The sequence below is a fragment of the Canis lupus genome, chromosome 29, assembly GCF_048164855.1.
Source record: "Canis lupus baileyi chromosome 29, mCanLup2.hap1, whole genome shotgun sequence".
In the NCBI taxonomy this organism is placed as follows: domain Eukaryota; kingdom Metazoa; phylum Chordata; class Mammalia; order Carnivora; family Canidae; genus Canis; species Canis lupus.
In genome coordinates, this window is record NC_132866.1 from 2788585 (window position 1) to 2811013 (window position 22429).

The 22429-nt window shown below is 61.7% G+C and overlaps 1 protein-coding gene across 1 annotated transcript in view; it reads right to left on the bottom strand.

Moving 5' to 3' along the window:
- Nucleotides 1–10458: 10458 nt before the first annotated feature.
- The window catches only part of MGMT (O-6-methylguanine-DNA methyltransferase), a 280813-nt gene continuing 268842 nt past the window's right edge, over nt 10459–22429 (bottom strand). Inside the window, exons 4-5 of the mRNA XM_072804870.1 lie at nt 17842–17981; nt 10459–10768 (exon numbers count right to left, since the gene is read on the bottom strand). Coding sequence (XP_072660971.1) covers nt 10544–10768; nt 17842–17981 — 365 coding nt within the window. The 3' untranslated portion in view covers nt 10459–10543. The remainder of the gene's footprint in view (nt 10769–17841; nt 17982–22429) is intronic.

Genomic DNA, 22429 nt, shown 5'->3' on the forward strand with positions numbered 1-22429 from the left:
ACACCCCCTGTGCTGCAGGGAGGGAGGTGGGTGACAGGAGGGGCAGGAGGGGCCCACAGTGAGCAACAAGCCGACTCGAGACACCCCGGGCGGCTCAGGCCGAGCCCACGACAAGCTTCCATCCTTCCCTGAGAAAAGCTCTTCATCTACATCTGAGACCAATTTGCTTGAAACTACGGAATACCTGTCACATCGCTTCCTGGCGCAGGAGTCAGATGTTTGCATGGAAAAGAACCGACAGCTACATACCTCTTGGTGTTGTAATATTTAGACGTGTCATCCTGCATCTCGAAGAAAAGGCAGCTTTAAGTACACGTGTGTTCTCAGCTCGGCATGAGGCGTCCGGGTCCGGAGACGGAGCGGGAGCCGGGTGCCCGGAGGGAACAGCGCCTTCAGCCTGGGCTGCAGTCGTGCGGAGCCCCGGATGCGCATGTTTGGGAACTGGGGGACTCAGAACCTAGAGCTGGGGACACAGCGGGCCCCCCAGACAACGACCACGCACGCGTGTCCCGGGAGGGCGGCAGGTGGCTTGGCGGCTCTTCAGGGGTTACAGGCAGGAAAGAACGGGGCTCCCAAGGGTCGGGGGTCCCAAGGGGTACGCAGAACATGAAACACGTGAGTCCTCTGCAGTCAGACTGGTCCTAACTCCCTCTATTCTCGGGGAGAGAAAGGGAAAAGCTTCAGCGACCGTCGGAGGAACACAGCACCCAGCTTCCTTCGGGTCAGGACAGATTCAAAGTAACTGTCTGTGTTATGTGTGATGTGATCTGCTATAAAACTACGTATAGTTTGTTTAAACAAGATTACAGAGTTTGGAACCGAACGTTCCCAGAGCCCACCTCTCTCACGGGCGCCTGGTGGTCCGCGGCCAGGGCTGGGCTGCACACCTGCTCCGCCGCACCTGCCGCTCTCCTGGCCGCGGGCCCTGTGCACGCCCCCTCGCTGCGCACACGCTGTCTCGCCGGCACGTGCCCTTCGCCCTGGCCTCGGGGTGTCTGCACACAAACGCCGGCGAGGTGGCCCCGACGAGGGCCCGGCAGGCCAGGGCCTGGCCCGTGCCCTGCGGAGCTGGAGGGAGAAGCCCGAGGCTCTCCGGCCGGCCCCCCCAGCACCCCAGCCGGCCCCCCAGCACCCCGGCCGGCCCTTCACGGAGCCGGGACCAGCTCGGGACGGTCGGGGATTTAGAGTAATGTTCGATCACGCTGCATCCGGAAACCCGCTGGGAAGTACGTGATGCTGGGGGGGTGCTATTTTTGGGTTCCCCGTCAGACACGTCCTCTGTCGCTGCGGTCCTGGCGAGACCATCCCAGGCTGGAGCACCCTCCCCCGCCATCCTCCAGGGCACCCGCACCCACTCCGCCAGCGGGTGACCTGCTGGAGACCTGCCCCGAGCCAAGCAAGCCCAGCTCTGCTCCCCCCGCCCCGTCGTTGCTCCCAGGTGTGCATAACGCGGTGAGTTAAACCGTTAAAACCGTGGGCAACAGAGCCCTTTACGGAGCCAAGGCCCTCTCGTTCCTCTGGGCACAGGCGTCTGCCCACCGCATCCGGGCTCCGGCCTCAAAGCGCAGCTTTGCAGCATCTTATCAGAGCTGTGACCCTGCCACCCCTCGCGCCCTCGGGTCCATGACGGGGAACCAGCCTCAGACCAGGCCTCCCCTCGGATCCTGTGATTTTCCACAAACAGACGTGAACTGATACCACTCCCCCCCCCGCCCCCCGCAAACACCCTCTCGAACGGGGAACTCGCTTTCTGAGGAACACAGGGTCCCCTTCGGCCTGGCTCCACCCCGTTGGCGGCCCAGGCCCATGGGCCACCAGGAGTCACATCCCTCCCGTGGGGTCCAGACGGGGTTTCTGGACACTTGGAGAGGCCGGGGCCACGGGGGCGGGGGTGCCCACAGCACCAGGCGGGCATCATGCAGGCACTGCGCCTTCTGCGTTTTCTTTCTAAAAAGCTGAGGGTGACTCCCCTCCCCCTCCTTCTTTCCAGAAAGAACCCGTCCTCCCACTTAGAGCGGTGGGCGGAGCGGCTTGGGGTAAGGGAGACCGGAACCCCTCAACACGTCACACAGTAGGACCTTCCGGCCGCTCCCCATCCCCCCAAGCCGCAGGGAAGGGCCCCCGTCCAGGAGGACGCCGCACCCCGGCTGCTGCCTGTGTTGGGCTCTTCTCGCGCCCACCCTGGCCCTGCCGTGCACCCACTGGTAGCCTTAGACAAGCCCCGGGAGCCCTGGGGCCTTGGTCTGTCCACCCGCAGCCCTGAGGGTGGGCTGGAGCTACAGCCTGCCTCTACCTGCACGCGGAACGTGGGCCGAGGGGTCTGCTGGGCTCGAGGAAGGTTGGGGAGCATGCAGGAGCTGGGGGTCTGTGCCAGAAAGGACTCTCAGGGTTGGGGGGGGGTGCGGGGCCTACGGTGCCCAAGGCCGAGGCATAGGCGGCTCCTGGGAGCCGGGGGTCCAGCGCCCTGGGGAGCTGCTGATGGTGGGTGGTCAGGGTGCAGGTGGAGGGCGACCTCGCCTGCTGTGCTGGGCCAGGCGCCCAGGCCTTGCCATCCCCAGCTCTGCTCAGCCCCAGAGCAGACAACCGCCAAGCAATCCTCAGGGAAACCAGGCCTGTGGAGAGCTGGCTACCCTGGGGTGCTCGGGGCCCTCCCCGCTGTGGGCACGAGGCCAGAGCGTTCCGAGGGTTGGGCTCCTGCAGGGAGGCCCAGGCGGGCTCACCTCCCCGGAGAAAGGGCCAGGGGACTGAGGGGCTCGGGGCGATGGAAGCGGGCGACAGTCACCGGAGCCTGCCTGTCGGAGGAGGAGGCTGGGAAACCGAGCGTCTGTGGCCGAGCACAGCCAGGAGAGGTTCTGGGGGGCAGGGCGTGCTCTCGGGGAGCCCCATGAAGGCAGTGTGGGGCCGGCCCCTCGGTGATGGGCTGGCTTATGCCACCAGAGCCTAGGGTGCTGTGCACCTGAGCAGAGGGAGGTGCAGCCGGGACCTCTCACCTCCGGGCCCCACGACGCGGTGTTCATGGGGATGGGGGCCCGAGGTTTTCCGGGACTCGGGGAGATACAAACCCACCAAAGGAGGGACGTGGCGTTGCAGCAGACACGTCCTAACGGGATGCGGCAAGCTGCCGTGGGCCTTGGTCAAGAGCTGGGCAGGAGGAGGAGGGTGGGAGGACCACGTGCACCGCCGACCCTGAGGAGAGCCCTACAAGGGGGCAGAGAGAGGGACCCCTTTGTGGGGCGGCCAGTCCCGGCAGCTCCCAGGTCAGCTGCACTGTCCACCATCCACTCGCTGGGCTCAGCAGCAATCCCGCAGACGTCCAGGGAGCTGCCAATGCCACTCACTGCCCTTCTACGGGCTCCGGACTCACTACCTGACCACCCGGCCGTGGTGGCGGCCTGCGCTGAAACACGGCCATGGGGATGCCCTGGAGTCTTGGGCAAGTGCCACAGGCTTGGCGCTGGCGTCTGCGCCCGGCTGGGGAGGCGCCCTGGTGAGGGCAGACCCATGTCTGCGGCAGTGTCCCCAGGGGGCTGGCCGGGCACATGGTCACTCAGATCACTTGAATCGGGAAGGAGACCCCAGGCCACGGCCCCTAGATAACCTGGACCCGCCACCGAGGGTCACAGGCCTGGACTAAATCCAGCCACAAGGGGTGACCAGAGGCCTGCAGGGCAGAGCTGACTCGAGGCCCCGCCCGCTCCCTGCTGCCCCTTCCCGGCCCCGAGCCCACTACACGTGGCAGTCCCGGCAGTGACGGTGCACGTGGGCTGCCACCGTGTGCCCAGACCCCACCCTTACCTGTGAGCCGAGCTGCTGCAGGCCTTTCCCAGGAAGTTGGAGCAGCCGTGCCGCCTGCAGGCCGTCGGCAACCAGGCCCCCCTCCAGCGGCCGGGAGGGGCCCTGAGGAGCGCAGATTGCGGTTCTTGGGGAGAGCCTGCCTTGAACGAGCTGCACCGCAGGCGGCTCCCTCCGTACTTGCACAGACCCTCCTTCCCCCGGTTCAGGATCACCACGGACACCAGCAGACACGGCCACCCGTCCTGACCGAGGGGAGGAGCCAGCGTGTCCGACGTGCCCATGCGTTCAGGGGACAGAGCCAGGGCAGGGATGGGGTCTCTGCAACCTCTGACGGCACAGGGCTGGGGGCCGGGTCACTCCAGGACCACCCTCTGGCCTGGGGGTAGCCCTGGCCAGGGTGACGCTCCCTGTGCGGCTGGAGAAGGGCGACCCCAAGGATGGAGGGCCTCGGCTGGGGAGAAGCCTTCAGAGGTGGGAACGTCACCCTAAGGCCCTGCGGGTGAGGCAGCTGCTTGCTCTCCATGTGCTTCCTGTGGGAGGGACCGAGGCTGGCCGGGATGTCCCCAGGACAGGGACGGCAATCCCGAGCACCACCCACGTGAACAGGGTCTTGGGAAGGCGCTGCTCTCTTGCTCCAGAGCGGGAGGCTGTCGGTGCACCTGGGTGCAGGGGCCTGCTGGCCTCTTGGGCCCACCGACCAGATCAGCTCCCAGGAGGACCTGGCAAGGGGCACTCCCAGCCAATAGCCCTTCTCTGGGCCCCATGGGAGCCAGCTCCAGAATGTTCCAGAATGCTCCAGGTCTGCCTCATGGCTCTGCTTCCATCCACCTCACTCCTAACCGGAGACTCCGACGTGGCCGATAGGATGGACGGTGTGGTCACGGCCACTGCCCTGCCACCTTCTGCAGGGGCCGTGTCGGGCGGGGGGTAACCTGTGAGCGCAGACGTGCACCATCCTGCACGTTTGCTGGGGCAGCCCGGGCAGGGTCCCCCAGGGAGGCTGCACGCGGCAGGAGGGTCACAGCCAAGGCCTACGAAGCCACGAAAGCCCTTTTCCCAAGAAAAATGATCCAAGCTGTGGTGCAGGAGGCCACGTGAGGGACATCGCTGGGGTTCTGGAAACAGCAAAACTCCTGGGAAGACAACATTTCAGGAATTCCTAACCAAACTAGGTCTGAGTGCGAGTGTGACAAAGGGGTGGGCTCCCCGGGCTGCCGCGCCGGTGGAGGGGGGCAGGTGCTGGGTCCGGGGGCCTGCAAGCCGCAGCCTCTTCCCGCCCACGGGCTGCCCTGGCCGTGCCCCGGGTCCCACTCTCCATACCTGGGGGCAACGCGACAGGCACCAAGCAGACGACCGAAGGACAGTCTGCTGAAGCCACACGGATGGGTGGGCCCCTACACGGAGGCTCCTGCGGGGTACCTGTCTGCCCCCGTGTTGGGACTCAGGACAGTAGCAGCTCCGAGGAAGCGTCCGGAGGACGTGCTGGGCCCAGGCGAGCGCTCCAGCTGCACAGGCGCCAGGGCCACTGCTGGGTTCGGTTCCCCGCCTCCCCCGGCACCGAGGACTTCATGTTTGAGGCGTACATGAAGGTGGAATCTTTTATCTGGAAGGATCTCCAGGCTTTCACAGAATTTACCTCGACTTACCCCGACTGAGTCAACGTCAATGTGTGCCGGGAGCTTGGCTCAGCCGCACAGCCTCCTGCCCGGGGCCCCTCACCTGGTGGGTCGTGCCCCGCACCACACGCACCTTGCGTGGCTATCAAGTGAGCGGTGAGGGCGGTCAGGGCTCCCGGCCCTGCTTTCTCGGGCCCTCGATGGACTAAATCCCCCCAGACGGCCCGGGGCTGGCCTTTCCTTCTTGGGAGGGGCTGCTTTGGACGGCGGGCGCAGGTTCAGGGCCCCTCGAGGGAAGGCCCGCCCACCTGCTGGAGGGCACAGCTCGGCGCCGCCTGCCAAGACGCTCACACGTGCATCTACTTCTCGTAGCTATGGCAATCAAAACAGGCAAAAAGCAATACTTTTTGCACAATATCACATGTTGCTTAATGTTTGGACACTGATATTTTCTCCAGCTGGGTTTTTCTTAATTTAAGTCAACAAACCAATCTGGAGGCAAACATGTTGCTCGTGTTTGGGAACCAAACAAAAGTGATGTGTGGCAGGAAGACTTAAGAAAAGGCTCAGGTGTGCGTGTGCTCGGTGTGCGCCTGCCCGGGGACGACTCAGCCGCTCAGAGGCAAGGGATGAAATGGGACAGAAGTCCTCGGCCGCCTCCCTGCGCCATCGCCCGCGCCCCTCGCCCCAGGACTGGTGCGTCCTGGCGAGAACCACACGCAGAGGAAAAGCGCTTGGAGTGCCCCACGGGGTCCCTGGCAGCCAGCGGAGGGATCTCAGCCCCAGGAGCAGCACACGCTCCTCTTCCTCGGCACGAGTTCAGGACAGCGACCCCCTGGAGCTCCTCCTCGCGGCCTCAGACGCAGGGCCACCCGCTCAGGTCGAGCACCTACACCCCCGAGACGAGCTCCGCTCACCAGTCACCCAGGAAGGCCGCTCAACCACGGTGAGGAGTACGAGGCTCCCCGAAGGTGCCCCGCGACACGGGTGCACGCGTCCCACGATCGATCTTAACTGGTGTTCATGCAGAGTTTTTTTCCTTGGGCTTTTTTTCTTTTCTCCCCATTGAAAAAACATCGAGAACACTTTAAAGACTTGTTAACGATGTCCTTTCATCAGTCCGGGCGCCGTCGGGGTTGGGCTCTGCGTCCGGCCGCGCCTCGCTGTCCAGGCCCTTCCCTACGCCTCACCCCCCACCCGCCCAGCACGCACCCCACGGAGCCGACCGGCTGATGGAGGCCAGACGCGCTCGTCTGTCGGCAGCTGGAGACACGGGGTCCGAGGCCTCTGCACAGCCGCCCTCGGCCGCCTAGAGACGCGTCGGGACCTGCAGTTTCTCCAGGCTCTGGGCCTGGCTTTCAGCTGCCACCCCTTTTCCTTCAGACAGACAGACAGACAGGACAGACAGGGGCCGCACGGCAAAGCCCCGCGTAAGCCTCAACGTCTTTGAGACTGATAACACGCAAAATTGATGTGGGCTTCAGCTTCCTAAACACAAACTCTCAATCAAATGCTGGCGAACAAGAAAGAAAAAAACCGCGCCTGGGCGGAGGGAGGCCCAGCACAGCGAATCCCCGCCGCGGCCTCGGGCTGCCCTCTGCCCGTGACCCGCCGCCCCGACGGCGGCAAGAAAACACACCCGACGACTTGCTCAGGCTCCCGACACATCACGGCTCCCGGACCACAGGGCAAGGCTCGGTTTCCTGAATGCTCTTGTGGGACAAGCTTTTGAGTAAAATAAAACTCTTTTCCTGCGTGCCCCTCCCCGCCGCCCCCGCGTTAAGTCATTTATCACTCGAAAGTCCTCCTCTGTGCGGTTTAAAACCAAAATCGCACGAAGACCCTCGGCAGGCTCCAGCGCAGACGGCTCTCCCCTCGATTCAGCTGCGACGGCGGCCGCGGTTTGAGCTGGAGCTGCTGCGTGGTCACAGCGGGGGCGCCGGCAGCCAGGGTGGGGCACGCGGGGGGCGGCCGGGAGGACACACGGCCATCAGCGCCCGTCCGCCCCGCCAGGGCCACCGCGCGGCTGGGGGGTGGGGACAAGGGCCTCCGGAGACGGCACACGGACCCCACGGGGCTCCCACGGCATCGGGCCGCCACTTTGGTTCTTAAGCAACCTCCCCGTCAGGGGTTCCTGCTCACGTCGCAGTTTTCAAGGAAGTAAGTTCTGGGGTGACCCTGCTGCTCACAAGCGGGTTAAGAAACACAAACCGTCTCGATACAGACACAGCAGCACTGGACTCGCCGGGCCACTCGGAAGAGGAGACTCTGGACGAGCACCCGGCGTGCAGGAAGGAGACTTGGAAGAAAATGTGCATCCGAAGACACTGGGTGGGAAGGGACTTCCGTGTCTCCAAACAGTCAAATCACATGCGGGTGGTACAGTCGGTGCGTCTGCCGGGTGAGAAGCAGACAAGGATTAGCGGTCCCACCTCTGTCACCTGCAAGGTGAGCCTTCTTGCCTCCTGCGTGAGCCCTGGGGTGCCCTTGCCACTGCCAGCGGCTGATCCCACGGGGTCTGCCTCTTCCCGAGCCTGTGCCACAGCCTCCCTCCGGCCCCCGCTTGCACAGGACACCGTGCAATTTTCTTCCTTGGGCATCAGAAGGCAGACTTGTGCGGTCAACCTGGTCCCTTGGTGCAGCCGCAGGACACAGACAGGTGCGGGCTCACATGAGGCGTCTGTTCTACGTGGGAAAAGGAATTGGGGAGCACAGCCACCCTCCACAACCCCGGTGTCTGCCCGGCCGAGGGCACCTATGGCTGTACCTGCGCCTCTGCAAACACACGTGTTCGCTCCAAATCTCTCACGATCTGGGTCTCTGGAAATGGGTGAGAACAGCACGCGGCGTCCAGGCTGCTGCACGGAGCCAGCCGTCACCGGCCCGGGGGTCTCCGTGTCGGTGTTCAAAGCGCCCCGTGCTACACGGATGGGGCGAGCCCGGCCGGTGCGGGGGACCCAGGCCTGAGGCCCAAGAACACAGATCTCTCTTGTTTCGACGTTTCTTTTTATTTGGAAAATATTTTTGCATCTCTTTGTGCCTTCCCTTTTCCTCTTTATCTCCATAAACGGCGCCGCAACCTTGAGCAGCAGCGGCTCTAGGCGACCCGCGCTGGCTTTTCATGTGGGCCTCTGCAGAGCCTGTCCTTGGAGCGGTACACGGCCGTGCCGGTTTGAGCCTGGCTGCTGCCTCCGTCAGTGGGAACCTCGGGGCATCTATCAAGCCTGTTCTGACAGCGCCGAGGAAGCCCTGGGAGACAGAAAACAGGACGTGGGCCCCAACAGGCGGTGCCAGGCCACGCGGAGCTGCGGGGTCACCTCGGACGGCTCTGGCGGGCGGGTCCCTGGCTGCAGGTGGCGGAGCCCTGCCAGGAGCCAGGCCCTCGCAGGAGCCTCCCTCGGAGGCCACCTGGGGATCACAGTGGGGGGCACGTTGGCGGGCAAGGGACCCACGCTTTCCTGGTCCATGCGGCGGCACAGGCCACGTGGACACGACACGTGGAGCGTCAGGAGGGCCCGTGGGGCTGTCACGGAGCCGAGGGGAGAGCTCCACCCTGGCCCCGCTCTCCCATCCATCCTTGGACGGACGTGGTGCTGGGGGTCTCCCAACCGCAGCCTAGTGCACGGCTATGGTGCCCTCTATTGGAAAGCACTCAGACGAAATCCACACCCAGGCCAACAAGGACAACCTGCCTCCTGGGAACCACGGGTTCCCGTTCCGTTCAGGGCCGGGCAGAGGGGCCGCGCGTCACCACGTCTCTGGGTGGCCGTCAGTTCCTGGAGAAAAGCCTTTTCCTTATGGAATTTCCAACACAGCCGCCTCCCCGGCCCCCGAGTGTGCCCCAGGTCCCCCCCCACTCGTCGCCCCAAGCCGTCAGAAACACAGGAAGGAGCCCTCTGCTCTCGCGCGGAGACGCCCGACAGCGCGCTTACAGTTCTGGGAGCCCGCCGAGGGGCTCAGTGACGCAGGCCGGCTCGGCGGTCCGTCCAGAGGTCAGGCCTCTACGCAGCTCACGGTGGGAGCGGGACGGCGCGCTTGGAGACGCAGCACAGAGAAGGAGCGAAGTCAGGAGATGATGGAGTAAGGGTCACAGAACTTTATTTTGGAGGGGAAAAAAAATCCAGAATTCGGTTGATGTAATAAAGGGATACGTTAAACTACAAATTGGGGAGAAGAGGCTGAAGCCGGCTAACATTAGGTCCTTGTTCTCTCGTAGGCGTACAGGTAACGCGAAATATAAAATGCACCCAAGCTGTGCACGTCACAGGCCGTATATTTGCCCAGCCTTTCAGTGACACGTACAAACCACCTGAGCTTCCCTGCTGTGCTTTATGGTCGCAGGAACCCCTGACAAAAATACAGCTTTCTACTGCACGGTGGGGTGGGGTTTATTTTCTCCATATATCATTCGCTCTATTTTATTTATCCACATGCACAGCTACGCGTTTCCCTCATGCTTTTTCTGATATAGTTAATTATAAAGCTGCAACGACAGCAGGATAATGAAGTATCGGGCTGAGGTCCTCGGTGGATGCTGGAAACGCTCTGTGACCGCCCCGGGGACAGGAGCCGACCACCTTCCGGCGTGACCTCTCACCTCCAGGCTCGGGCTCGGGGTGCCGGGGAAGGAGAGGTCGGCGGGCCTCGCCACCTCCTCTGCTCGGGGCATGCGAAGGTCAGGGGCGGGGCTGGGGCCCGAGGCAAGACCCCCCCCATCCCTCAGAAAGGAGCCACTGCAACCAAACCCACCTCGAAGGGTGACGGTTGTCCCAGCGGGTCTTTCCCATTTGACCGATACAGCCCCACACACGTGCATCCTGCACCAGCCTTTCTGGTGGTGAGTAAGGCAAGGTTAGGAAGCCTGCTGAGAAGCGGGGGTAGCCGGGAAGCATGCCGGGAGGCCGGCTTCTGGGGGACAGGCCTGTCACCCGGCTGTTTGCAGGCTCCCCCTGCTCCCTCATCCCCGCTGTAGCAGCCATTAGAGATGGAGCGAGAGTGGGAGGGGAACAGACCGTAAAAACAAGGAAGGGCACACGCACGGCATCCCTCAGGACACATCCAGCACCTTTAATAGAGCAGGGCCACCGCGTACCCCTTCCAGCGTGCTGGTACCTTCACAGTCACTCAGATGTTTACTCCCTCACGCATCCGTCCCGGCCAGCAGGATGGGGGCTGGGGGTGCCACCCAGCGCCCCGCGTCGGGTTCCGGCCAGATAGGAGCCCCCTGGATAGGTGGGCTTCCCTGCCAGGCGGCCTTCGTGGGCTAGCAGCCACTCCTTCGTGGCGAGTCCTCCGGTGTAGTTGCCCATGGCTCCGCTGCTGCAGACCACTCTGTGGCACGGGATGAGGATGGGCACCTGGAAGACAGGAAGCCAGCCCGTTAGTCTGAGCTCCAGGCCAGCGAGTCTCCTGGGGTCAAGCACCAGGCCCCTGACCACAGCTGACCTAGCAGGGGCTACAGGCCAGGGGTGGGCTGGGTGCGGGTCCCTGGCTGGCTGAGTGCGCTGCACCCCTTGGTCTTGGAGGCTCTCGGCATGTGCCCAGGAGCCACGCGGTGCCTCCGGCATATCCAGAGAATCCCCTAGACCAAGATTTGGGAGGAGACAACTGCCTTGGCGAGTGATTTATAATGCATGATAACCAGATCCAAAACTACGTTTCCAAGTTATGGGTGGTGTGCAAATTCCTGAAACATTTCGACAAGTGACAGGAACCTTCAGGAAGACGGTACTCACACAAGGCTCCGGCCGACTGTGGCTGCCGGCTGCTACAGGCTCCGGGTTTTCGTAAATAATTCTTACTGGAACACAGCCATATCGGCTGCGGCTGCTTCTGACAGCCTGAAACATCCACCATCAGGCCCTTTACAGGAAAGGTCTGCTGACCCCACCTCGTGCCGCGCCGTGTGCCGGGCGTGGCTGTCTCCCCGCCTCAGTCCCGGGACACCTGGGGAGCTTGAGCAGCTCTCGTCCTCATCTCTTCTCACCTGAGCGGCTGCTGCCGCCACCCCGCCAGCCCTCAGGACCCCGGACCCAGGGCCACAGCCACCCTCGCCCCTCCGCCCGCCTCGGGTAGCCTCCCACCTCCGGAGGCAGGAGCGGCCGGCGCCTGCCTGCAGCAACAGAATGGCTTCGCTAAGAGCAAGGCCGCCTTAGGATGAAAACAAAGCCAAACATAATCCTACAAAGAGAAGCCAGCCGATGGCTAAACGGCCCCAAAGCCAGGACCAGGAACAGGGATGGGGGTCCGGGAGGGGTGCGGGAGGGATGCAGGCTGGGCTCTGGGCACCTCAGGGTTTTGCCGAACGGGCCCATCCAGCTACGGGCGGCTCAGCTAGCTGCTGTTCCAGCGCCAGGGGAAGCGGGGCTGGCCCGCGGCCCCAGAGGAGGAGGGCAGGGGGGGTCTCTGGCGGACACGGAGCGCCCCCAGGACAGGAACCCCCCCCCCCAGTGCCCTTGCCTGGAGCCTGCGCAGGGCACACCAGCGGGTGTCTGATACCCCACGTCCAAGAGTGGATGCCTGGCCTCACAGGGGCTGGGTTCGCGTGGGGGCCACGGTCACACGGGTGGTCGTTATTCCCACAGCCACACACGGGCCAACCACCCCACCTGACACAGTCCTGGAAGCCAGTCCTGCTGGCGAAGGGGGGGGTGGTGTAAAGGCCAGTCCTGTTCCCTCCAGGGCTCGGAGGCTCCCTTCCAGCAGCTGTTCCAGGGGGCAGGGGATGCCTCGGGCCTCCTCCCCCTGGCCTGGCTGTACAGACGGGAGCGCCAGGACCCCGCTGGCATCAGTGTCTGTGCTCAGGGCGGAGTCCACTGTGGAGAGTGGGCACCGTGGGCCTGGCCCTTGCTCCTGACTTCCACGTGGCAGGACACCCACTGGTAGGAGGGACATGCCTGGCCTCGTCCGCCTCTCTCCTCTCCCCCAGCCCGAGGGGAAGAGACTCAGGGACCAGCCGGGGGGAGTCCCCAGGACCCACCCAGCTGGCGTTGGAGACAGGAAGGGGGTCGGACTCCAGGCGAATTTCCAGGAAGCCCACCACGGCCATGCTACCTCTCCAGGTTAGCTTTTATCCTGATAAAGCAAATACGCTGACGTCCCATGTCCACCTCTTCGCTGGGCCAGAACACGGGAGGAAAGGGGAGGGAGGGAACGTGCGGCCCCTTAGAACCAGAGTGGGCAGGGCCGTGTCTCAGGTGGTTGACCTCCCTTGGTGGGCAGCTCGTGGCACAGCTGAGGGCGTGCCGGCCTGGCGAGGGCTCCACGCCCGGGGCCACCAAACGCAAGGGTGCACAGATGCGCCCACTGCAGGGGCTCCAGGAGAGGGACGGTCACTCTGCTTAGAGATCCCGACAGCAGTTCCCTGGAACCTGAGGGACTTCCCAGGGGGAACCACAGGGCTTCTCAGCAGTGCTCACCCCTGAGGAAGGGGTCTGACCGGGAGTCCCGAGTACATCTCTGTTCAGTCCTAAGCGGCTCTGTCTTGACTGGGGTGAAGGGGCTCCGGGGGTCATCACTAATGGCCCAGGACACGCGGGGCGACAGCAGGTCCCAGGGCTGGTCCACCAAGAACGTAATGGCCAGTGAGCACGGTGACAGGAACGGGCCCGGCTCAGGAGACACAGCCAGGGCAGGAAGGGCACAGGTCATCGGAGACCTCACCCGGGGGACCATGCAGCGCCCCGTCCTGCCCTCTCACACGTGGCCCCCGTGCCCCCAAGGTCCTGCAAGGACAGCAGCCCGTCCTGCAGGGTCCCGAAGGGTGACCTCTACTGAGACAAGCTCCACCTCCAAAGACTTGAGCTGGACAAAGCGACCAGCCCCCCGTCGGGTGAGGTTCTAGAAGAGCGGCCGAGGACGTGTTTCCGGGGGCTCCTCCCATGGTACTGGCACCCGCTGGCCAGGTGTCCGTCTCAGCCTGCCACACACCCCTGGGTGGGCCCCGGGCTGCACCTGTGCCTGGCAGGTGGCATGGTCCCCAGTCCTGTCCCAGATGCGGCACCCCGTGAGGCCACTGGGGCGTGCGTGGCACATCATGCCCCCCGAGAAGCCCTAGGCACGGCCGCCCCCGGGTCACGGTCCTCTGCTTGAGTTCGCACCCAGTTTAGAGGCAAAGAGGGGACTCCAGCTCCAAGGAGGCAGAGCCTGGCGCCCAGACTTCTCGCCACCGCACCTGCTGCCCGGGGTGGGGGGGGGGGCCCTGAGTGCGGCCTGGGGTGCCGGCCAGCCCTGCGGGTCACCTGACTCCTCCCACATCACCCCCTCCCACCCGACTCTGACCGGAAGTTTGGGTTGCCACGGGAACGCATGTGCTCTGAAGCCAAGAGGCGGGGGGCGGGGTGGAAGGTGGGGGGCGGCCTGGCTTCCTGGCAGTGCCACTTCACAGGCGGAGGGTGACCCCAGCGCCCCGCCCTCCCCCGCCCGCGGCTGGCCATCCCCATCCCCTTGGAGGGAGACACAGAGCACTTTAAGAAGGGAACACCGGCTCGGACTGAGGGTTCTGATCCAAGAGTCACACTAGTAACTGCTCTGAGGACGCGCCCAGATGATGTCCCACGTCAGCCCGACCGAGAAAGAGGGAGATTTAACTCAGGGTCGTTTCGTGAACATCTGGGCACCAGTTGAGGTTTCCCGCCTAACGTCACGGGTGAGCGGATTTTCCTCCCCGCTCCCCAAGCTGTGCAATTACAAAAGGCGGACGGGGATCCGTCCCCACCGCGTGGCACGGGGACAGCAGGACGGTGCCGCCCCGGCCAGGCTCGCCTCGTGCCTGCAGCGGTGGGACGCACCACACACGCAGCTTTCACCACCAGAAACGGGGAACGCTGCTCCCGTTTGCGCTAACTTTGGCGGCAGGCTAAAATAACGAAAGCTGCCCAAATTTATTTGAGCCCTAAGGACGTTTCAAAGGATCCGCGCCCCCTCGTACCCTCTCCTTTAAAGCCCGCGCTGCATAAAATGTAATTTTTATCAATAACCAAGCAGCTCCTAATATCACAGCTGCATTGAAATCTTCATGCTGTGAAATCTAATTCATCCAGTACGTGAATCCATCACTTACACAGACCCTTTCTCAAATGCTATAAAACTTCCAAACCCATAGATTTGTCTCCAACAAAAATAACACGAAGGGGCCCTTCAATCAATAATGGAATCCCTCTGATTCTGGTGCTGGCTGAATATTTTTTCCAACTTCGCCTTTGTTCTTGTGGTAGTAGCCCACAAGGGAAAGAGCTTGTTTTCACTCGCGGCCTCATCAATACCTAAATCCTGGTGAGCAAGTGACACGGAGAAGCTGTAATCAATAGCTCCCTGTGCGTTTTTTTCTTCTGGTCAAATGGTTCAGCCCCACTGACAGCCCTGACACTTAGAACATGATGCTAAATCTTTATCAACAGCCATCTGGGTGACGAGCAGAACAAGACTCGGGGGGTCATTAACACTCATGGCAATCTGTGAATAAACTAACTCCTCCGGAATGCGTTTGTTTAGAAAAAAGTGGGGGAAAGTCTCCGTGCAACGTATCGATCGCCTTTGAACTGCATTTAGCAAATTCTGTCTGAGGATGAGCACAAGGGTGCTTTTGGGGGGTGCAGGGCGTCTTCCGCGTGATCCACCAGAAGACGGACCCTCCTCCACGGTGTGTGGCGGGCGCACCTTCCGGATCACTGCCACAGCGGCTCGCCTGGGGCTGGCGGGTCCTTTGTGGAAAACTTGGGGAAAAAAAAATCGCGTGCTGAGGACGGGACCAGGCCACCACACGGCGACAGCCATCCCTCCCTCTGGCGCGGAAGGGAGCCCCACGCCGCAGCAAGCGCTGTAACGTGAGCCAGCACGTGCTCGTGTTTATTGCAAGCCACCTAAGGAATTAATGCACAATGAGCTTCATGGTGTCGCGTGACATTCCAGGCCCATTTTTCACCCTCCTTCCTGAAACGCACAATTGCTCTATTCAGCCCGAACACAGATCATCGAGGAGGACGTCTCCACGAGGCTGCTGGTGCCGGAGCTGCCGCGGGCTGGATCTCGCCGCCTGCGCCGAGGGAGGGGGCACCCACGTTGGGCGTCCGCGCCGGTCGTGGGCCAGTCCCGGGCCGCCTCCTGGCTGCTGCTCCCCCGGGTCCATTCCAAGGAGGCTTTAAATCAACGTGAAGGGAGCCCTTTGAGGGCTGCCAGGCTCCCCGGGAGGCTGAGCCGAAGCGATCCCTGCAAGGCCCCCTGGCAGGTCTGCACCGAGCCCCGAGGCGCCGCTCAGGCCCAGGGGCCCTGCACCCTTCGTGGGCGGCGCCCGGCGACAGAGGGACACACGGACAGGCCCCCGCGGCTCACCAGCAGCCTGGCTGCTGTCGGCACGGGAGGGCACCCAGAGGGGTCGGGCCCGCCCGCTGTCGTCACTGCCATTCTCGATCGGGCCCGAGACAGGGAAGTCAATACGTGGACTTTACGGACATTAGACTTTTAAGCCTTGTGAGAGCCTATTTTATAAATTTCAGTGACTGGGGCCATATTTGAACAGAGACATTCATAGAGATTAATAGCAGGAGGGGAGAGTCCTGCTGGTTGCCGAACAATAAATGTTGCTGAATATCGCCAGGAGCGTGATCGCTGAACGGTGACGGCGTCTCACCGCCGAGAGTGAGAAAGTGCTGTCAGCGCACGAGGCAGGTGAGGCCGGCGGGACGGGCGCCCGCTGGCAGCGCGTGTTTGCAGAGCACCAGTTGGGGGGGGGGCGCCCACCACCCCGCCCACGGTGGGATCGGATCCAAGCTCCGTGAGCCGGGGAGTGCACGCGGGCACGGCAGGCACGAGGACCTGGACAGCGGGAGGGTCTCTGTGGAGCCGTGAGGGCCCGAGGCTCCTGTGTTCTCACCACGCGGCGGCCCGTCGTTGGGTCACCCGAGCGAAGCCCCGCTGCTCCTGCTCAGGGCCGCGCGCCACCCAGGAAGGGACGTGGGCTTCCTGAGGAACGACGCAGTTCTAACTTTACTGGGAACGTTAATGAAACAAAGAAACAAAAAAAACCCAAACCGCGTGCGCACACACACTCAGGACTCTGACTCGGGGCCACCCCGCACGCCCGCGTGTGTGCCGGCAGCGTCCCCGAGGACATACCGGCCACGTGGCAATTCAAGCACACCAGGTGCGAAGCAGGGCGCCGAGCGGGCCCACCAGCCCACTCAGGGCACAGAGAGGTCAGGGTGTGCAGGGCCGGTTGCCCACGTCACGCACTGCTCCCAATCCCCGGGGGATTTCAATACGGCAGAGAATGGACCTGCAGGGGCCGCGTCTCGGGCAAAAACCAGGCAGTTCTGTGTAAACACCAACTCTTAGAGGCACCGGGCTCTGCCCTCAGCACGGAGGCAGGAGCAGCAGGCCGGGGCGTGTAGATGCCTGCCTCCCCCCGGTGATCTGGGGGAGGGGGATAACCCTGAAAACAGACCCCAAAAGCTACAGACAGAAAAGCGAGGTCTATCTGATGTCGTGACTTCCCCTCCAGGAGGCGACGGCCCTGCTTCCTCCTCCTGACAGGATGCTGTGCTTCTGTCACCTCAGAGGCTGTCCCACGGCTCCAGGGAGCAGCTCAGGGATGCGCGAGCAGACCCCAGCCGGGCACCAGAGGGGCGACAAGAACTAGAATATTCGGGTCGTGCTCAGTTGTGCGGGGGTCCCCTGTGGACCTGGCGGCCTTGTGGACGGGGCACCACGGCCTCTCCCCCGCTCCCGTGGACTTCCTTTCTGAGGCAGGACGGCCTGCAGCCCAGGCATGGGGGTGGCCTCTCCTCCTGGTATGACAGGCGTGCAGCCACCCCACGCGGACCCGTCCTCTGGCGAGCGCGGCGTTGCCGGGAGGGAACCTCCCTTTCTGCAAACTCTGACTAGAGGTGCACGGAGGGGAGGGGATGGAGCCACCCCTGGGGAGGCCTCCCCCAAAGGCCACGAATCATCCGCCTCCTGAAGCGAGAGCCCTGGTGTCAGGTTTCCAGCCTCCCTAGGGTCAGGCACACGGGCTGGGTCTGGACCCCCGTCCTTGTCTCCTTCTAGAACGACGCTCCACGCGGGCAGCCTCTCCGTCTGCTTTGTTTCCTGCCACAGCCCTGGGCCCTGGACGAGTGACACCCACGAGGCGCCCCGTACGCCTAGTTCCCAGATGAGGGGACGGATGTCCACTGGCCACGTTGTCCAGGCGTGGCTCTCCTCCTCCGTACTCACCGTGACCAGGGCCCTGACACACACGGAAGGGGGTGCTTCTGTGGGGACACTTCCCGATCACCCTCGCCAAACACGGGTGGCAGGGACGCAGACCTACCAGTGCCGCAGGGGCCCCGTCACAGGCGCGGCCCCGGCCCCTGGGGGACACGCTTCCATCACGCGGCCCTGGGCCCCCCCAAATGCGGCGCCGAGGCCTCCCCTCCACCCGCGGCCAACTTACAGGATTGCTCCTCATCGCTCCGCCCACGGCCCGCGCGGCTTTCGGGTTGCCTGCCAGGGCTGCTAACTGCTGGTAGGAAACCGTGTCTCCAAACTTCACAAGCTCCAGCAGCTTCCGCAACACCCGCGCGGTGAACGAACCTGAAAGACAATACAGGGCGTCGTCGCGTGGGCCAAGGGCTCCCACAGCTGTACGGGGCTGCCGGTCCTGAAACAGAGAGCACATCAACATACTGGGGTGTCATGCTCAAGAACGCGTGGCCTGTGGCCTTCACCCCCGGCCCCGTCACCGACATCCCACGACGGCGCGTCCCAAATCTGCAACTTCCTCCCCCCTCCGCCCAGGTCCACGCAGGAACACGCGCTGCTCTTCCGGGACCTGTGCGTGGGTGAGCTCGTGAGCAGTCCCGTTAGGGAGCACGGGCGGCCCTGCCTGCCGCCGGACTTGAGAGCTTCTCCTACCGCCGGTGAACGTCCGGCCTCGGCCGCGGCACAGAAGGGAAACGAAGCCCCGGGTCGGGCTGGGGTTTTACGCCTCCAGCAGCGAGCGGGCTCAGAAGGCCGAGGGCCACGGCACGCGGGGCGGGCGGTGGGGACCTCGGCTACGGGCGTCTGTAATGAACACGGCTGCAAAAATAAAATGACTTTATTCCCATTTTAATTGACTAACCACATCAAATTGCATTTGTTCTTCATCCTGCTGCCGGGAAGGAACAGGTGAACGCGTGAGAACATTCTCTCCCTTGGCTTCCAGGTTTTAAGAGCTGTTTCCCAGGCACGTGAAGGAGGCCGGTCTGAATCGATACCTATTGTCTTTCCAAAGGAAACACACGGCTCGGGAGCACTGGACACGGAGCCGCGTCCCCCACGGCGGGGGCACCGAGCCCCCGGGGTTGGGGGGGTGCGGGAGTTCCTGATGGCAGCAACAAAGGGAAGGCTTCCACGGGCAGCAGCGGCGTTCCGGAGTGTGTCCCTAATAGCACTAATTGCACTCAGTGCCAAGCTGGCAAAGTGTGATTTGGTTCTTAAAGGAAACACACCCTTACATGCGTGTTAAATAATAAAAATCACTTCTTAACTGAAGGGAATGATAATCACTTCACTGGAAAAAAAAATCTGTTTAGTCTTTATTATAACATTAAGCAAATTAAACATCAACATAATCCAGGTGATACTAGAACAGGGTCATAAAAGAAATTAACTTTGTTGTTCATTAATTTACATGGATTAGTAGAGGGCAAAAAGATAGCAAATGTGCTCTAGTTTTTTATGATATAATTTCAAACTGTACACCATTTGTGGCAGGAGGGTGACTTTGGGGTTAATCAGGCTGATTTGTCCTTTTAATTGCTTTCTATTCAAAGAAAATTCATTAGATAATGTTCTCTTCAAAATTCATGAATCAATTTAACTGAAGAAACCACATTAACAGCTTTGGGTTCATTAGCACATGCGGTTGTGTTACTGGCTGATTGCTCGGAGGGTTTCCTTAGGCAAACACACTCTGTTTACTGTGATTTCTTCAGAACGGGTTTTGAAATCAAACTGTTAATCATTATCATCTTTGCTGTTGTTGTTATGCCTCACTTAAAAACAAACAAACAAAAACAGGCCAAAAAAAAAAAAAAAAAAAAAAAGGAGGGAGGAAAAAAGAGAAGGCAGGCTGCCCGGTGATAACTTGGGGAGGAAGCGATTTCAGGGGTGGCGGCCGTCTTAGCAAAGAAATCGAGAGGAGACGGCAAGAGGCAGGGGCCCATGTCCTGCCTTCCTGGGAGAGCCGGGGCTGCTGCTGCTGGTTTTCCGTGATGCCGCCCGATTTCCGGGAGAAGAGCCTGGAACTTTACCCGACCCGCAGGACTGCGGGTCGTGCCTAGGCCACCTGGCCACGCGCCTCGCTTCCCTGGCACAGAGGCGACCTATCATAAGACAACCCTAGGTCTGTATATGGGCGCAGTTTATCCAACATTTTCAGCTTCGCTGTCAATTTTTCATGGGAGATAATTTCTCACTTTGTACCTAACATATTAGGAAAAATAGCTCGAAGAACGTAATATTTTGCAATCACGCACATCGTTTTATAAAATGTATCTGAAAACTCAATTTCACCCTGTAGGGAGCAAAGGCATTAATTAGTGTGAGCAGCTTTCAGAGACGGTGCCTTTAACCCCAACCCGTGCAAAATCAGACGACGAAACTGCTCTCCTTGCGAGGAGGGGCCGATGCTTCCAGTTGTTAAATATCATCCTAACATGTAGTAAAACCTTCCCATAAAAATTAACATACGTGGATGTGGAAAATCTATTTCCCGGAGGTTGAGGTGTCCGCGTAAGTCCTCGGCGCAGACCATCCTTTCAGGTGGCCCAAAGGGCAGCCGTTAGATGACGCTGCTTCTCGCTCCCATTTACGGCCTTCCCCAGACAGCAGGTGTGACCCCAGAGCCGTGCGGGGTGGCCTCTGGTGGCCGCAGTTACCCTCTCCTCCCCACCCTTCCTCCTGCCGTCCTGTGATCTGAGCACGGCCAAGGCAGGCCCTGCTGGAGCGGACTGATGCTAGAGCCCCCCTGCCCTGGGGACAAAGCCACTGTCACGTTCGCGTGGGTGGCCACTTAGACCTACCCACCACGATCACCCAACCCGACCACGGCTGCTCCTGCATGCTGTCCGGCCAGACTGTAGGTCACCAGCGTCCCCGGGCTGGCGAGGGGCTCTCCACCGCCGCCCGTGGAAGATGTCATTCTATGTCACGGACACCAGGGTTTTATGTGAGCTCTTCTCATGCCACTGGTGGGAGTTGAGATGAGGGAGGCTTCGCCAGCGCACTGGGGCTGACACAGCCCAGGATGGCCCTGACGAGGGAGCCTAGGCAGGCAGTCAACTCCACAAGTTGGACGGGAGGAAGTGACCAGGGGCCACTGTCTTCCTTCCCCTGGGCCTCTGCCTCCTTCCCAGTGACAACCACCATTGTGAGGCCTCCCTGGACAGACACGGCCCACGCCCCACCAGGCACCGCCAAGCTCGAGGACAGCTGGTCAATGGCAGGGCTGGGCCTGGAGACTGGTCTCCTCTGCTCCAATGAGGGAGAGCACCATGCTTTCCAGTTCTTGGGGGACAGAATCATTCTTTCAAGGTGACCTTTGTGGCAGGATGCAGTGTCCGGCGAAGGGCCGTCTTTCAGCTGCCCAGGCCCTGGGGATCTCCACCACCAGGCTGCAGCTAGCTGGCACAGGCAGGTGTACAAGCACAGGGGTGCCTGGGGCCCACAAGGCTGGCTGCTCTCTGGGCCCCGCCAACGGGGCACCTCAGGAGCTATCACGGGGTGGGAAGGGCGCTGCCCGCAAGGGGCTGTGGAAGCTGTTTGCCACATCTGTGCACAGAGAGCAGTGCCCACAATCCTGCAGGATTTTCTTGCATGTCATCCAATGGCTTGGTATCCGTGGCACAGACTGTGGCTATTGGATAGGTTTTCAAGTTTCCAAGGGCTCTTCACTTCCAGGCCTGGCCTTCTGTTGCTCCTGGCACAGAGGGAGCCCCCGGGCTGGCACACTGGAGTTCCCGAGAACCTGGAGGGTGTGAAGCCAGTTTTCTGATCCAGTGGATCTAGAGGAGGGTTTTGATAGGATGCATCCTGAAGCACAAACGGGGCTGACGTGACCTGATGTTGCCTGACCATTAGTGCAGCCGGGACTGACTGTCCAAGAATGAGCCTGGGAGGAAGTACGGGAAGATGACCGGGAATGGGGGCCCGGGTTCCAGGTAAGATGCAGTCAGCACACTTCACCCTTTTTTCCATGGGCTGCCTGTACAGCATCTGGGCGGAATGCACTTGAGTGCTGTGGAAAGCAAAACAGGAGCAGGCAGCCTGGGAAGATGACAGGAATCTGAGGAAGCACTGAGATGATGCACGACTTCACCATTTCATCTATGTCCTCCCCAGCCCAGACCGGCTGCAGCCTGTACCTGGGAGGGGCCGCTGGTGCATACAGGGCACCCCAGAGCTCTCATCCACCCTGAGGAGGGAGAAGGGTGTCCTGATGCTCAGAGTGGAGGAATCGCTCGCTTTCTGGTACTATCTCTGAACTCCTGCACCCCAGCCCCCAAGCAATCAGGAGGGGCTCATGTCCTTTCCTGCTAGGAGGAGCTGGGGGTCCATAGGTGAGCAGGGCCCTGCTGCTTTTCTCCTCTGTCTTGTCAGTGCTCGGCTCCAGAGGTAGGTGTGATCCAGGAAGTGTGTGGCACGCTGGGGTAAGTAAGGTCAAATTTTAAGGGGGGACCAAACAGGATCTCAGAAAACTCCAAAGTAGTGGGGAGACTGTGGATGGAGAGAGGCTTGGCAAAGCATGCTGGTAAGCTGTTTGTAAATCCCTGGCCTGAGCCCTGACCTGCTCATGTGTAGATCTGACTTTGCATCAAAGACTTGGAGAACTAAGGGAAAGGTCCAGACTGGCCACTGATGGGCTCACGGGCTGGAAGACATGAAAAGGACCACAGAGTCTGTAAAATGACATGGACATCGAAAGCACAACCTGAAGAAGCCTGGTCAGAACTTAGGAGCCCAATCCATCCAAGGTTAGTGCCTTCTCAGCAATAATA